Source organism: Saprolegnia parasitica (genome assembly GCF_000151545.1).
Source record: "Saprolegnia parasitica CBS 223.65 unplaced genomic scaffold supercont2.83, whole genome shotgun sequence".
In the NCBI taxonomy this organism is placed as follows: domain Eukaryota; phylum Oomycota; class Saprolegniomycetes; order Saprolegniales; family Saprolegniaceae; genus Saprolegnia; species Saprolegnia parasitica.
In genome coordinates, this window is record NW_012156477.1 from 16957 (window position 1) to 31303 (window position 14347).

A 14347-nucleotide genomic window follows, 5' to 3' on the forward strand; every position below is an offset into this window, starting at 1 on the left:
TCAAATGACTGGTCCCTTCTTGAAAAGAGCAGCGAAGTGCGCGTGTAGCACCGCCGCGAGCGAGGACGAGGTTGGGGAACCCAGTCGTCGTGTCGAGATACGTGTTGGTAACGTTTCGGCCCGCCTGATGTAGCGTCTCCCAAAGCTCGAGGATGCGCGCCGAGAGGTCGCTGTTCGCGACGACCTGCGCGAGCTCGTCGTACATGCAGAGCGCCCGCAGCACGATGATGAGCGCATCGCTCGTCGTCGCAGGCAGCTCAATAAGACCAGCGTCGGCCGCGAGCATCTCAGCGAGCCACTCGTCGACGAGAAACTTGGTCTGGTCGCCCTTGACCTTGAAGTACGTCCCCACGTCCGTAAACATTGAGCTTGGGCGGTGGAAGCAGAAAGCAAATATAAGAGCGTGGCCAGTGTGGCGAAAAACCAATGGTCTTCATAACCAACATCGTTTAAACAGTGATTAAACGTTTTACCCACTGATTAAACCAGTGTTTACCACTGATTAAACAAGTGCGTAAACACCGTCGCACTCGAGGAGCACAGGCATCTATACCGGTACTTATAAGGGCATTAGACATAAAGACCAGGTGAGTGCTCAGCACCAAGTAAATGTATTTTCCATGTATTCGTCTGTGTATTAGTCGAGATTCTGACGACAGAATTCTTTTATGCCGGCGCATTCGGTGTTGGCCTTGTGGGCAGCCTCGCACCCTGCCTCGCACCACATGCAGACGGAGCGCCCTGCTCTCGTGTTGCACGAGAGCAGGGCGCTCCTACAATTTGAACTAAGGTGGTCTCGATTTCGGGTCGACAAGCTGCACGCCTGCGGTAGCGGTGCATGGCCAATATGTAAGAAATATTGGAAAATGCTGGAATCCTTTCCAACGGCCCACTACAAGTCGCTGGTGATGGACAGAGGCTCAACGTGCTGATTTGCGGCATCCCCAAGCACTGGGTGATTTTGCAATGAATTGATTGGAATATAATTGCATTTTCGAAACCACGCTCTATGCGCGGAGCCGCAACGCTGGGATCGTTTCAGTGGCCAAGGACACGTCTGTCTAGAATTATGAAGGCTCAAAGCACCATGTATTGGCTCGCGTTGAATACTATATTAAAATGCAAGCGGCGCTGTAGCGGGCTCTAGAACCAACATCGTCAGTGTAACATACTCTCCGATACCATAAAAGAGAGATAGCGCTCTCGAAGTTTTTCAACATTTTTACGGTATAATGGCTTATGTTGGCGTGGCACTGCCAGCAGTCTCGGCTCGGTGCAGTGTACAAGCAGAAGTACGTTATGCGTAAGGTGCTCGAGCGCAAGCCATCGGAATCAGCGCCGAGAGATGGCGCGCGCGCTCCGAAGACGATGCGGCGCTGGCCGACGTGCTAGAGAGGCCGTCGAAAAATTGGCCAGGGCTCCGCCCAAGGGCCGAATCAATGGCTCGTCACGCATGGATAGGCTGCGCCATATCTACAGCGATATGTCGCGTGAGCGCCTCGGCCCGAGGCCTGCGCACGGCTTGCCAAGTACCACGTGGCTGGGCTGGCGCCGATGATCGGTTCAGACTGAGGCAAGAACACTAGTGATTGGCTCCAAAATGAAACCTTGCCGCTCTGATTGGCCACAAATTAAAAGTATTGTGCTCTGATTGGCTGAAACGCTCTGGCGTTGACGAAAATTAGGGAGACCGACAAGGAACGCTGCATTGCAACCGAGCGATACCTCGTGCTGACGTGTGTATAGAGACAGTTGATTCCTCAAGCGCAACGCAGCAACGTCATTGGTGCCCGAGGAGCCTCGGCGTCGTCTTTCTGGCGTCGCCTGTGGTGCTAATAGGTGTTCGCCATTTACAACCATAAATAACCATATTTTGGTGTTCCCAGGCCCGCCGCGCCGGCGGATCAACCTGAATGAAGTTTGAAAATGAAATCGCCCATACTTATCAGAGCGCTAGACCACACTTTGAGGAGTCCAAAATGCTATGTGGCGTCGCCGTGCGGACTCTGTAGCGAGAGCAAATGACAGCGGAAACAATATTTTGATATAGTGTGTTTTTTCGCTATACCGTAATACTGTATCATGATACGAGGCCTCATCACGCAGCGGTACCGCGCGCACTTTGCCTCTCTCGGCCACATGCAATACGCTCTTTAACATGGATAAAATGAGACGGCGTCCTCGGCTTTCGGGACTTCGACGCATTTTCAACCGAAATCGCATGTCGAATTTCGTGAAAACCGACGCTCGGCAGTACGACTTTGCTGCGAGAGCCCAAGCGCCTACCACGTCCCAAACGCAAGTCACCGGGCCAGTCCATATACATAGCCAACTGTGGCTGCCCGCGTCGAAGTCGGTCGAGTTTTCGAACTGCGCGAAAACACGTTGTGCATCTGGGCGTTTATTTGACCACCTCGAAAAATCAACGTTGGAATTCGCATGCATGCGCTGCGTTCGGCGTCCAAACCTTCATCTCCATGATACTGGGATGCTATAGAGCGACAGGAACCGGTGCGGCCTCGCGTTAACGCGTCTGTGTGGCGTCGATCGTGGTTGAGGTGGTGGTGCTCACACCATTTAAAATACATCATCTTGAAATACTGTTATGTATTCGGATAACTGATATTTATGTCTGTGAGTATCGAACTTTCAATTCAGGCCTTATCGTCGCCAAAAGCAAATTCGTTCCCAAAAACAAGTATGTACAATAAACTATCAATTGAATTGAAGCACTAAAACCAAAAGGCTGAGTAGCAGAGGAATAGCGGGTGACATCAAGCCTCGTTTGTTGTGCTATTGAAATGAAACACTCTTGAAACTTTCGGATCTGGATTAGCCGTGGACTCCCGGTGTGGGAGGGTTAATATGTAAACGAGCCGCCGCTAGGTATACGACCAAGCATCCGTCAACGTACTCTGAAAAAGCGTTGTTTGGTGTGACTTGTAGCATGAGGCACTTGAACTCGTCAAAGTCAGCGCAGCTCGTGAGCGCGTCGATCACGCCTCCCGTTATTCCATCTTCATGCTCTTGGACAACGCTGCAGCGCGCGTCCATGCTGAAGTGGCCGATGATCTCTTTCGGCCGCGCCTCGAGAATCCTTTGGCACCCTCAGGAGCTGCACTGGGCGCTGCCGAGCACGGGCGTAACTAGCATAGGCATGCCGAGCTACTGGAGGAGCGGCGCGGCCTGTGGAAAGTCCACGGCGAGGGCCGGGAAGCTGTTGTCGACTAGAGAGTAGGCAGGAGCGTCAGCCTGGGCCAATGGCTGACCTTGGACGCGATCGTATCGAGGATTTCGAGCTTTTCAACCGGACGAACGAGCTGGCGCAGGTCTTTTCATCTCGCGTTTGGGTGTGATCTGTATGCGATCGGCTTGAGAAAATATCTGCCGTCGCGACGTTCAGGCTGGCAAATGCTGCCAGAAGCGTGGCGTCCAAACGTCCGCTGAGTGGTGGAGCAAAGTCGAAAGGCTCGGAGCAGCCTACGTGAGCGTTAAGAACGAACAGTTTCGACCGCTTGCTACCTCGAGCAGAACGCGGATCGTTGGGCGAAAGATTCACAGCGGGCGAGAGGCTCGTAGGGTCGCCAGCAGTCTCGGCGCCGTGCGCAAGCAACAGAGTGAGGTGCTCCGGATGAGATGCCTACTGCAGCGCCGACGTCGTCGCCGTGTTGCCCATTTTGGAACTGGGTGTGGTCCATTGTCCGGATACGGAGCCAGATGGTTTGTCGCATGGCCGATGAGCGACCTATGTGCAATCATTCCAGTCGCCGCCGGCCGGACTGCGACCCTGCGTCTCCCGTCTTGGCCGCTTCCGCTAAGCTAATCGAAGGTCCGCGCCTTCTCTTCAACCTCCTCGTTTGGCCTACCGCCCACGGCCACGAGCACGGCGCCGTCGACCACGTGCACGCTGTGACGAGCTCCTCGACGAGAAGGCCTATGCAGGCGTCGTGCTTTGGTAGCCTCGTGCTACTGATCGCTCGCCTAAGCGCTCGCAGGCTGATCATCACCTGGTTGACCATGCGCTGGATTCTCTCCGAGCCCGGCCGCACTGCGTGCGCTCGATCACGACCATCGTCCGTGCCCTCGCAAGTGGCTTGCACCAGAGCGTACGTCTCTACCTATGATAGGCACAGGCGCTTAGACGACGTCTCTGTAGCCATGGCGCGGGACCAAAAGCGCCGCATGACGAGCGACCGAGTCGACCCGACGGAGCACCTCCGGCGAATTCTGTTGACCGCCTCGCTGGCACGTCGGTCGCCTGCATAGGTGCTCCTGCAAGCTCGATAGACCGACGGTGAGTCATGGCATGGCCGCCGCGACGTCATCACGTGACTCAGCCAAGCCATTGGCATGCAACGCCTCCAGTCGGATGCGCAATCCGAGCACCGTGGCTAGCGCCTCTCGTCCCGGCAACCATAGAGCCATCGAGCTTTTCAGCCCGCGTCGTCGATAACTCGGCAAAAGCGTTTGCGGCTAGCTGCTCGACGAGGTACTGCATCTATCGATGCGTCTGAATGCAGTGTCTGAGCCGTATAGAGCAGACGCTTTCGGCCACGAGCGCGCTTAAACCAACAACGCTCGGTACGCTGGCACCAGTTCCCGTCCAGACGTTGGTCAAGAACGTCCCGCCTACGACATCGGTCGTACATTCACGTCCTGGTTACCACGAGAAGCCTAGAAGGATGCTCAGGATGGGAGCTCTTGCGTATCAACTTGATACTTTTGAAAAGAGCTCCAATCACCGATCTATGAGGCACGCTCGGCCCCGGGTTGTGCATCTCAACGCGTGAAGCATCATTCATAGCAGGACCATTGTATTAGAGATGCGAAGTCTCCAATCGCTGGCGCATCGACTCGACGACGGTGACGAGGTGGTCGACAGTGGCTTGCAGCGTTGCGATCTTGTCGTCTGGCGACTCTTGGGCGTCGTCGTTGCGGTGTGCGTAGTCTTGCTGAGCGAGCTCTTGCTTGGACACGGGCTCCTCAAAGATCGGGTTGCGCACGCGGCCGCCTGGGAGGGCAAAGTGCAAGAGCTGCTCGCGCTCGGCCTGGGTCTGGCCCAAGGCGATCTCGAGGCGCAGGACGCAGCGCGCGTAGCTCGCCAGCGCCCGCGCCTGCAGCTTGTTCCAATTGCCGTCGACCGTCTTGTTCATCATCGCCAGCAGCAAGTTGAGCAGAAGCACGACCATGACCGCGCAGTGAAACATGCGTAAAATCAACCCGAAATGCAGCAAAACGTCGGGTAAAACGTGTTGCCCGTCGTTGTCCTTGAGGGTAAAGTCGTCGCTGCCATTGTCGCCGTACAAGACAAAGTACGTGGTCCGGAAGCTCGCCCAGAGCGTCTTGTACGCATCCGACTCTTGCTCGAAGATAAAGTAAAAGGCGCACGTGAGGCCGCACTGGAAGACGCCGTAGAAAATGGTAAAGTCCCAGACGTCGCCCATGACATCTTTGACCATCGGGAGGAGGTAGCCGGCGGTCTTGTTGACCTCGAGGAACTGCAGCGAGAGCATCCAGAGGCTGAGCGTGAGAAACGCGCCAAGACAGAGGTACACGTCCTTGAGACCGGGCGAGAGCGGCGCGCAGAGGCGCCAAAAGTGCAATGGCGTAAACACAAAGATGACGCAGAGGTGCGTGAGGAGCTGGAGCTTGTTGACGTGCGACGCGTAGTACCGGCGGTACGTCGGGAGGAACGGCGTCATGCACGGCAGCACGAGGGCGAGGACGAGGATCCAGACGGCCTTGCGGAGGCCGCCGCTGGCCTCGATGCGCTCGAAGATCCACGGATCCTCGCCGAGCACTTCGCGGTACTCGAGCAGTAAGAAGTACACTGCGCAGCCGAAGAGCACGGCCAGTGTACAGTACAAGTTGAAGAGCACGACGGCCTCGACGACGGCTTGGCCCGCGCTCGGGATCGCCAGCGTCAAGACGAGCACGACCGGTGTCGCAATGAGAAGCGTCCATAGCAGCACCCGGCGGAGCAGCCACGCCTTGGCCTTCCCCTTGTAAAACACACGTTGGGAATCGCAAAGGACGGCTCGAGGATGTCCATGCCGTCGTACATGCGCCGCGTGAGCCGCGCAAACGTCATCGGCTCCAAGTAGTGCAAGTGGAGGCTGGCGACGGCGCTAAAGACGAGGAAGACGACCCAGATGACAAAGCTGGCTTCGATGCGCAGCGCGCGCTTCAGCGCCGCGACGTACTCGGGGTCGGTCGGGTCGAGGTTCTTGAGCGCGTCAATGCGCTTGAACGCGAAGACGCTCATGACGACCATGGTCATGGCCATGAGCATCGCGACGAAGAGGAGGGCGTGCTGGTAGTACTTGCGCGCGCCAAAGAGCTCCCACTTGACGTCGAGGATGCGCTGCAGCACGACGTGGCGCAAGACGCTCAGCTTCTCGTCGTCCTCGTACGCGAGGATGTGGCCGTTGAGCACCGAGTACAAGGCTGAGCTCTTGATGTGGTACTTGCCGTAGATCGCGTCGAGGTCCTTGAACGTGAGGGTGTAGCGGCCATCGCTGTTGACAAACTGGTCGAGGTACCGCAGCGCGGCGGCCGGGTCGCTGCCCAGCGCCTGGCGGAAGAGCCGCTCGCTGAACATGGCGCCGTCGGCCACGTTGAGCTCGGCGCGCAGGTGCTCGTGGTACGGGTGGTGCGGTGTCGTGGCGCGGTAGTGGGCCTCGCTGCGGAGAAGCCCGGCGCACGGGTGGTGGCCGCCGCGCAGCGCGTGCTCGAGCGGCGACATACCGCCGTAGTCTTCCAGCGCAATGTCCGCTGTCGGGTCGAGCAGGAGCTTCTCGAGAAGGAGGAGGTCGCCGTCTGCACACGCGCGGTGGAGCGCCGTCCGGCCGTTGGCGTCGACGCCAAGCACGCTCATGCCCCGCGACTCTCGCATCGTCAAATGACCGGCTTGCCACTGCGCGGATTGTGGCCGATCGCGTGCGAAAATATTTTTTGAAACAGCGAAATGGCTGGCACATACTACATATCAACTCTTGCCACACGAGCGGACGCAGCTTCCACGGGTGCTGCATTGAGCGGCGCAACATGGGCAAAGGGCAAAGCGTGCCCTGCTTTGTGGCTGTGAGGTGCGTTGGCCGTGGCTGTGCGGCCTGGTTGAAGTTGAACCATGTGCTTTGCGTTCCTGGCCTCCTAGCCTCCTAGCCTCTTAGCCTCCTGCAGTACACTGTAGCGCTGCGAAATGCATGCAATCCCGTGGCGCGTTGGTTCAACCAGTTTGCCTTTGTGCTGGATTGTATCAAGTTGATGTATTTATCACTCCTTCGCTTTGCATGGCGTTGCCTGCTGTGCAATCGCTGGAGCACGAGAGAGTGTTGGGTTCGCATAGAAGACATGCTCGCGCCTCAGCTGAAGCTCTCAGCTGACGGGTGCAGCGTGTACTGTACGAGCGTCGAGGGTGTCGAGACGGCTCACGGCTGATGGCGTTTGCCGACCAGCGACCACTAGCACTCTATCATTCGGAAGCTCTCTTAGTCGCCTCGTCGTGTGGCGCTCGTAGCTCATCCGTCACGACCGTCGCTGTCGACGCAGTGACTCCATCGCCAGCGCTGGTTGTCCCGTCGCCGATCACTTTTTCAGAACCCGCCGTACATCATAGTACCGTACGTACATGCCGTACATTGCCTGTACGGCCACCACGGAGGCGGCGGCGGATGCGGCGCCGCGACTTGGGCCCACGTGGCTGACGCCATGGCCCTGGTCACTGGCTGCTGGCGCCGCGGCCTCGCATGACATGCTGCTGGATCGCGCGCGTGTGGCCGCGCAACGAGGACCACAATCCCACTTTGCACCAGCTGGCAGCCGCATGGGTGCCATCTTGGCCGCAGTTGAGCATTCACGAATGGCGATTGCCGTCAGCTACCGGTCGCTCGAGGGCGCGCGCGTCAACGCCATCAACGCGGTCGACGGCAAGGGCCGGACGGCGCTCGCCCGCGCCTGCCACGACGGCAACTTTGAGGAGGTGCTGCAGCTCCTGTCGCACCCGCACATTGACATTGCACTCGAAGACGACTCGGGCATGTCGCCCATCGAGTGGGCCATCAAGCACAACCACCACGCGTGCGCGAGCCTCGTGCGCAACGAAGCGTACTTCCGCGCGTCGCATCGCGAGAACGCGTTCCAGGTGCACCTGCGCGCCGAGCTGCAGTGCGCGGACGCAGTCTTTGACGAGCGCCTCTTTCGCCAAGCCGTCGAGACGGATCCGTCGGCCGCCATGAAGTACCTCGACCAGTTTGCGTCCTCGGACCGGTACTACTACCATTTCTCGCAGCTCGATGCGATTTACGGCCGGAAGAACGTCAAGTCGTCGGCGCTGTATGCGATCTTGAACAGCAACATCTTGCCGGCGCAGGACGAGGCCAAGTACGTGTGCCTCCAGCACGTGGTCATGCAGCGGATCCTCGACATCAAGTGGGAACTCTTCGCCGAGCGTATGTACTACTTCCAGCTGCTCATTTTCGGACTCATGATGACGGCGATGACCATGGTCATCGCGTCCTCGTACGCGATCGCCGTGTACATTGAGAAGGAGCAGCTCGACGAGATCGTCGACGAGGACTCGGCGACCGGGATCACGATCCGGCTCATGTTCCACCTCTGGAGCGTCATCTGCATCTACTGCCTCGTCGCGAAAGCGCAGCTCCGTGGCCTCACGCCCGAGTACCTCTACCGCCTCGCGCGCTGGCAGCACGACGGCGTCTGGGCGCCGTTCGACCGCAACGTCACGATCCCGTCGCTCTCGCTGCACAAGTCGTACGCCAAGTGGTACCTCTTCAAGCGCTCGATCGTCGTGACACTCCTCGTTGCGACGCCGTGGTGCGCCTACATTGGCTTTGGCTTTACCGGCGCGCTCGGCATCGAGAAGCTCGGCTTCATGGTGCTGGCGACGGTCATGTCGACTGCCGGCGTGCTCCTCGTCACGGCGCTGTACTTTCTCTTGCTCGAGTACCGCGAGATCCTCGGCGAGGACCCGTGGATCCATGAGCGCCGGGCCAATGCGGGTCTCTGCGGCTGGCTCTTCTGGACGTTCGTGCTCATCTTTCTGCTGCCGCTCGCGACACCGTTCATGCGCCGGTACAAAAAGTACTTTGGCTCGTGGTTCAACATTCTCCAGCTCCTCACGTACATCTGCATCGTCCCGTTTGCCCTCCTCTCGATCCTCTGCCTCGTGCCCGAGTTCCAAGGGCTCATCAAGGACGTCTACCTCTGTCTCGGCGCGTTCATCACGCTCAGCCTCTGGATGCTCTCGCTCCAGTACCTCGAGGTCAACAAGACCGCGGGCTACCTCCTGCCCATGCTCATGGACGCGCTCGGCGACGTCTGGGACTTTCTCGTCTTCTACGGTGTCTTCCAGTGCGGCCTCACGTGCGCCTTTTACTTTATCTTTCAGCAAAAGAGTGACAACTACAAGACGCTCTGGGCCAGCTTCCGGACCACGTACTTTGTCTTGTACGGCGACAACAACGTCGACGACTTTGCCGAGACGGACCTCGAAGGCGACCGTGTGCTGCCATCGCTCATCACGCAGTTTGGCTACGCCCTCGCATGTTCCACTGCGCCGTCATGGTCGTTCTTCTGCTCAACTTGCTGCTTGCGATGATGAACAAGACGGTGGACCGCAACTGGGACAAGATCCACGCCCGCGCGCTCTCGTCGTACGCGCGCTGCGTGCTGCGGCTCGAGATGATGCTCGGGCAGACCGAGGCCGAGCGCGACAGCATCATCTTCCTCACGCCCAAGTGGTACTACAGCGGCGCGGTCGCCGAGCACATCCCAATCAACCAGAACGCGTCCTTGCGGCTGCTCAACCCCGCGTTCACCGAGCCCATCTCGAAACACGACCTGGCGGGCGGCGAGCTGCCCGAGCGCTCGACCGACGACGAGAATAAGCGGCTTGCAGCGCAGGTCGCGGAGCTCAAGGCGCAGAACGCAGCGCTGCGCACGGCCATGGAGACCTCGAACGAACGCGTGGACCACAAGCTCGACAAGCTCACGGCGCTGCTCTTGGGCCTGCACGAAAAGACCGAGTAATGCGTGTGGTTTAGCAATGCAACTCGCTTTTGGTGATGTAAACGTGTGTGGAAATTGCTTGGTCATGCGAGGCTTTGGAGTGCGTAGTGTAGAACTCATTCTTGTACGGACCGTGACACCGACGAGCGTGGCGAGTCGGGACGGCTTCCACCGCCGGTCGCTGCGTCGCCGTCGTAATCGTTTACCCAAACCAGAGCGCCAACGCTCTCCTCCGCTGTGTATGCCGCACAAGCTCACGCTTCCAATCGTCCTGCACCACCAGTTGCTGACATCGCCTCCGTCGCTGGCGCTCCTCAATACACTGCTTTGCTGCCTATGCGACGCTCCAAAGGACGTCACCGATTGGCTATTGAGAGCCAGCTGTTTGTATCGACCATCAGCAGCATCTCCCACAACCGAGCGACAACGCAGACGACGCAAATGGCCTCTGCCATGCGCGGGACGCAGCCGTCGATCCGGCACACCGCTGTCAACGCGATCGACGCAACTGGTCGGACGCAGCTCGCGCGCGCGTGCGCAAGCGGTGACTACGACGTTGTCAAGAAGCTCCTTCTGGACCCCAAGATCGACATTGCCCTTGAGGACAACGCCGGTGTCGCCGCTCGAGTACGCCGAGAAGTTCAAGCACGTCAACTGCGCGGCTTTGGTGCGCAACGAAGCCAACTACCGCGTCAAGGACCCTTCCAACGACTTTGTGACCAACCTCCGCGCCGAGCTCACGGTCGCTGATGGCGCCGACTTTGACGAGCGCCTCTTCCGCCAAGCAGTCGAGAACGACCCCGCCGCTGCCGCCAAGTACCTCGACCAGTTCGTCTCAAGTGGCCGGTACGACTATTCTTTTACGCAGCTCGACGCGATCTGCGGCCGGAAGAACGTCAAGTCGTCGGCCTTGTACTCCGTCTTGAACGACTCGATCGTGGACGACGGTGGCGCCAAGCACGACCTTTTGCAGCACGTCGTGCTGCAGCGTGTGCTGGACGTCAAGTGGGAGCTCTTTAGCGCGCGAAAGTACTACCAGCAGCTGCTCATGCACCTCCTCGTGCTCGGCGCCATGACACGACGGTCACATTCGACTTTCGGCTGCGGGCCGCCGTCGTCGCGTCGCGGGCCGTCGAAGAGAGTGACGGCCAACGACACGACGAAGGTGGGCAAGCTCGAGGCCGAGTACGTCAAGAAGCTCAGTCTCCAGACAAGTGCCGTTGTGTGGCTCTTCTCGGTCGTCTTTTGTCTCGTTGGTTTTGTGCATTTGCGCCAGCTCAAGCCCGAGCGCCTCCTCAAGCTCGTGCGCTGGATGTACGACGGCAAGCACGTCCTCGACCCCAGCTTTGCCATTCCACACGTCGCCAAGTACAAGGCCAAGGTGCGATCTTGGCTCCTCGTTCGCACGATCCTCTGGACGCTCGTGCTTGCGGTGCCGCTGCTTGTCGTGACGTACACGCTCGACGTTGACGGGCAGATTGCCGTGCTGCAGTACCAGTCGTTCGCAGCGTTCGGTATCCTCCTCATCACGGCCGCGTACTTTCTCGTGCTCGAGTACCTCGAGCTCCTCGGCGAAGATCCGTGGATCTTCGAGTGCATCGAGGACGCCAACGTCCTCGGAAAGCTCTATTGGTCGTTTGTGCTCGTGTTTTTGCTGCCGTTCATCGTGCCCTTCAAGGCCTCGTACCGCAAGTACTTTGCCTCGTTCACCAACAAGCTCCAGCTTACGACGTACCTCTGGATCCTCGGTCCTTTTGCGCTGCTCCATGCGATGGAGAACATTGTTGGCTACCCATTTGAGCTCACGGTCACGCTCGCCGAGGTACCTCTGCCTCGGCGCGTTCATCATTCTGAGCCTCTGGATGCTCTCGCTGCAGTTCCTCGAGGTCAACAAGACCGCCGGCTACCTCCTTCCGATCGTCAAGGACGTCATGGGCGACGTCTGGGACTTTCTCATCTTTTATGGCGTCTTCCAGTGCGGCCTCACGTGTGCCTACTACTTTATCTTTCAGCAAAAGTCGGATGCGTACAAGACGCTCTGGGCCAGCTTCCGCGCCACGTACTTTGTCATGTACGGCGAGAACGGCGTCGGCGACTTCAACGCCAAGGACGACACGACCAAGGAGCACCTGCTGCAAGGCCCGATCATGCATTTCGGCTTTATTCTGCGCATGTTCCACTGCGCGGTCATGGTCGTGCTTCTGCTCAACTTGCTTCTCGCGATGATGAACAAGACAGTCGACCGCAACTGGGCCAAGCTGCAGTCGCGGGCGCTGGCGAGCTACGCGCGCTGCGTGCTGCGCCTCGAGACGATGCTGGGGCACACGGAAGCGGCGCGCGAGAAGCGCCTTCAGATTTTGACGCCCGCTGGTCCGGTCCTCAACCCGATTTTTGGCGAGCACGTCTCCAAGCGTCAGCTTACGATGTCCACCGCCAAGGACGACATTGATGAAGACACGCGTCGAGACGGACTTCTGACCAAGGTGCACGACTTGTCGATCCAGAACGCGCAGCTCGAGACTCAAATCGCCGGTACCACGCAACGCCTCGATAGCCAGCTACACGACGTGCTTGCAGCCATCCAACGCGCTGCCAAGTAGGCTCTCCAACCATACATCACGCCCGTAATCAATCATACGAGTTTCGAGTGCTTGTTTGTATTTTACATAGTTTTCACTATCGCATTAGTTGTTAGAGGTGCCATTTCGGCTCTAGTACCCTTCAATGCGTTTGACCTGTGCGCACAGAGACCGAAGCCGTTCCTGCAGTGCCGACTGACACCCAGCGGAATAAATTAGTTTTATTCCCTTGGTGACACTAGCCTGGACGTTCTCCACCGGTGATGGCTATCTTGAGAGACTTTTAGACGTGCTCGGTGGAGAGCGGGTGTAGCCGTTGCAGTGCGACAACACTGGCTGTGCAGACTAAAAAGTATTCGCACTCATGCCCATCTCGCAACCACGACTACACACGCGACTGGCTTCGGTGTCGCCAACAATTAATTATGCTCCAGATCGTTTCTACTCCCTCGGCGTCTCTGCTGTGTCGTTCGTGCTCAACGCTGTGCTGAACTTAAAAGGCCACGCAGTTGGTGGTCCCGCCTTGGCTGCGCTGAACAAGAGGCTCGCCAACAAGACGATGGCCACCTTGTTGCCGCGGGCAAGATCGTTGCAGTCGGCGGCTTGCAAATTCGAAAGTAGATGCGTTGAAGCAGATCGTTCGAGTCACTTTACCATCTATTGCGTCACTTCCGCGCACAACCTACGTATCGCCGTCGTACGCATCATCTCGAGCCGGCGGCTCGTTGGCGAGCTGCTACTGGTCGGTGTGCTGGCGTCGGTGGCGCGCTGGTCGTCGTCGACACGCTCCTGTCCCGCCGCGAGGCCCGAACGAGCGTTGTGCCTCGACAGTTGAGTTGCACGCAGCGATAGCGTTGGCCCTTGGTGGCAGCGACCCGCGCAGGCGTCGGATAGAATGCGGCTGCAGCTGCACGAGTGCGCTGACACACGCCGTCGCTCTGGAAGCGCGTGAGCAAAGGACGCTGCAGCGCTCACGATGCTGCACATCACGGCGTTGCTCCCAGCTTCGTCGCAGGTGTACTGAGCTCGGCGGAGCGCTAGTTTCGTAGGCGGTCGCGCGCCAGCGGGGACGTCGACCAATCGCTCCGACTCGGTCGCTCGTCACGCATGCGGCAGCTGCGCCATGGCTACATGCACGTCATGTGGACACCTCGGCATCGCACGCCTGCCGACGACCATGGCGCGTTGACCTTTGCGCGACGTCAGGAATCTGCTACATTCCCAGAAACTCATACACTGATGATTGGCTGAAACGCTTGAATTTACTGGACTTGGATTGGTTGAATTGACAACTAGCATGGCGATTGGCTGAAATGTCGACATTGCCACTACTTGATAGACGGGCTCATCCTCGATGCTGGTGCCGAGAGGCGACCATGGAGCGTGGGCCTTTCGCATTCAGCTCATGCGTATCAAACACGACCCAGAAGCATCAGTGGTGCACTCATTGCATGGGTATCGTCTTCCAGACATCTCAAGTTTGCGTCACTTTGTTTAATGTTGTTGTTGAAGTGAGTCTATTTAGATATAATTTACACTGAACTGGATATGGTGGTGGACTATCGATTCCAAGGTGCTACGATGAGCCGGCCGCCGAGAGGCTTAGCCGAGCGGGAGACGTGGCGTGTAAACGGCACATGCCGGAACAAAGTTGTCGCGTAGCCATGCGTCGTGCTGCAGGGCGGCCATCATTTGGAAGAGGCACAATGCTTGAGTGTTCAGCAGCAGGTGTTGGAGGT

General features: G+C 58.3%; 4 protein-coding genes across 4 annotated transcripts; 3 read left to right on the forward strand and 1 right to left on the reverse strand.

Moving 5' to 3' along the window:
- Window positions 1-3701: 3701 nt before the first annotated feature.
- SPRG_12091 (hypothetical protein) lies at window positions 3702-4266 on the forward strand (the record flags this gene model as incomplete). The annotated part of the gene is made up of 2 exons (XM_012351599.1): window positions 3702-3955; window positions 4157-4266. Exons 1-2 carry the CDS (start codon window positions 3718-3720, stop codon window positions 4264-4266), a joined length of 348 nt encoding a protein of 115 aa, XP_012206989.1. The 5' UTR covers window positions 3702-3717.
- A 551-nt stretch (window positions 4267-4817) lies between these two features.
- Window positions 4818-6941, reverse strand: SPRG_12092 (hypothetical protein; the record flags this gene model as incomplete). Its single annotated transcript, XM_012351600.1, has 2 exons — window positions 6017-6941; window positions 4818-5990 (listed from the first exon to the last, which is right to left on the reverse strand). Exons 1-2 carry the CDS (start codon window positions 6893-6895, stop codon window positions 4818-4820), a joined length of 2052 nt encoding a protein of 683 aa, XP_012206990.1. The 5' UTR covers window positions 6896-6941.
- Window positions 6942-7814: 873 nt separating this feature from the next.
- Window positions 7815-10058, forward strand: SPRG_12093 (hypothetical protein). The gene is made up of 2 exons (XM_012351601.1): window positions 7815-9521; window positions 9548-10058. The coding sequence occupies exons 1-2, from the start codon at window positions 7826-7828 to the stop codon at window positions 10048-10050; spliced, it is 2199 nt and encodes a 732-aa protein (XP_012206991.1). The 5' UTR covers window positions 7815-7825; the 3' UTR covers window positions 10051-10058.
- Window positions 10059-10470: 412 nt separating this feature from the next.
- On the forward strand, window positions 10471-12629 carry SPRG_12094 (hypothetical protein; the record flags this gene model as incomplete). The annotated part of the gene is made up of 3 exons (XM_012351602.1): window positions 10471-10562; window positions 10597-11851; window positions 11907-12629. 3 exons carry the CDS (start codon window positions 10471-10473, stop codon window positions 12627-12629), a joined length of 2070 nt encoding a protein of 689 aa, XP_012206992.1.
- Window positions 12630-14347: the final 1718 nt, after the last annotated feature.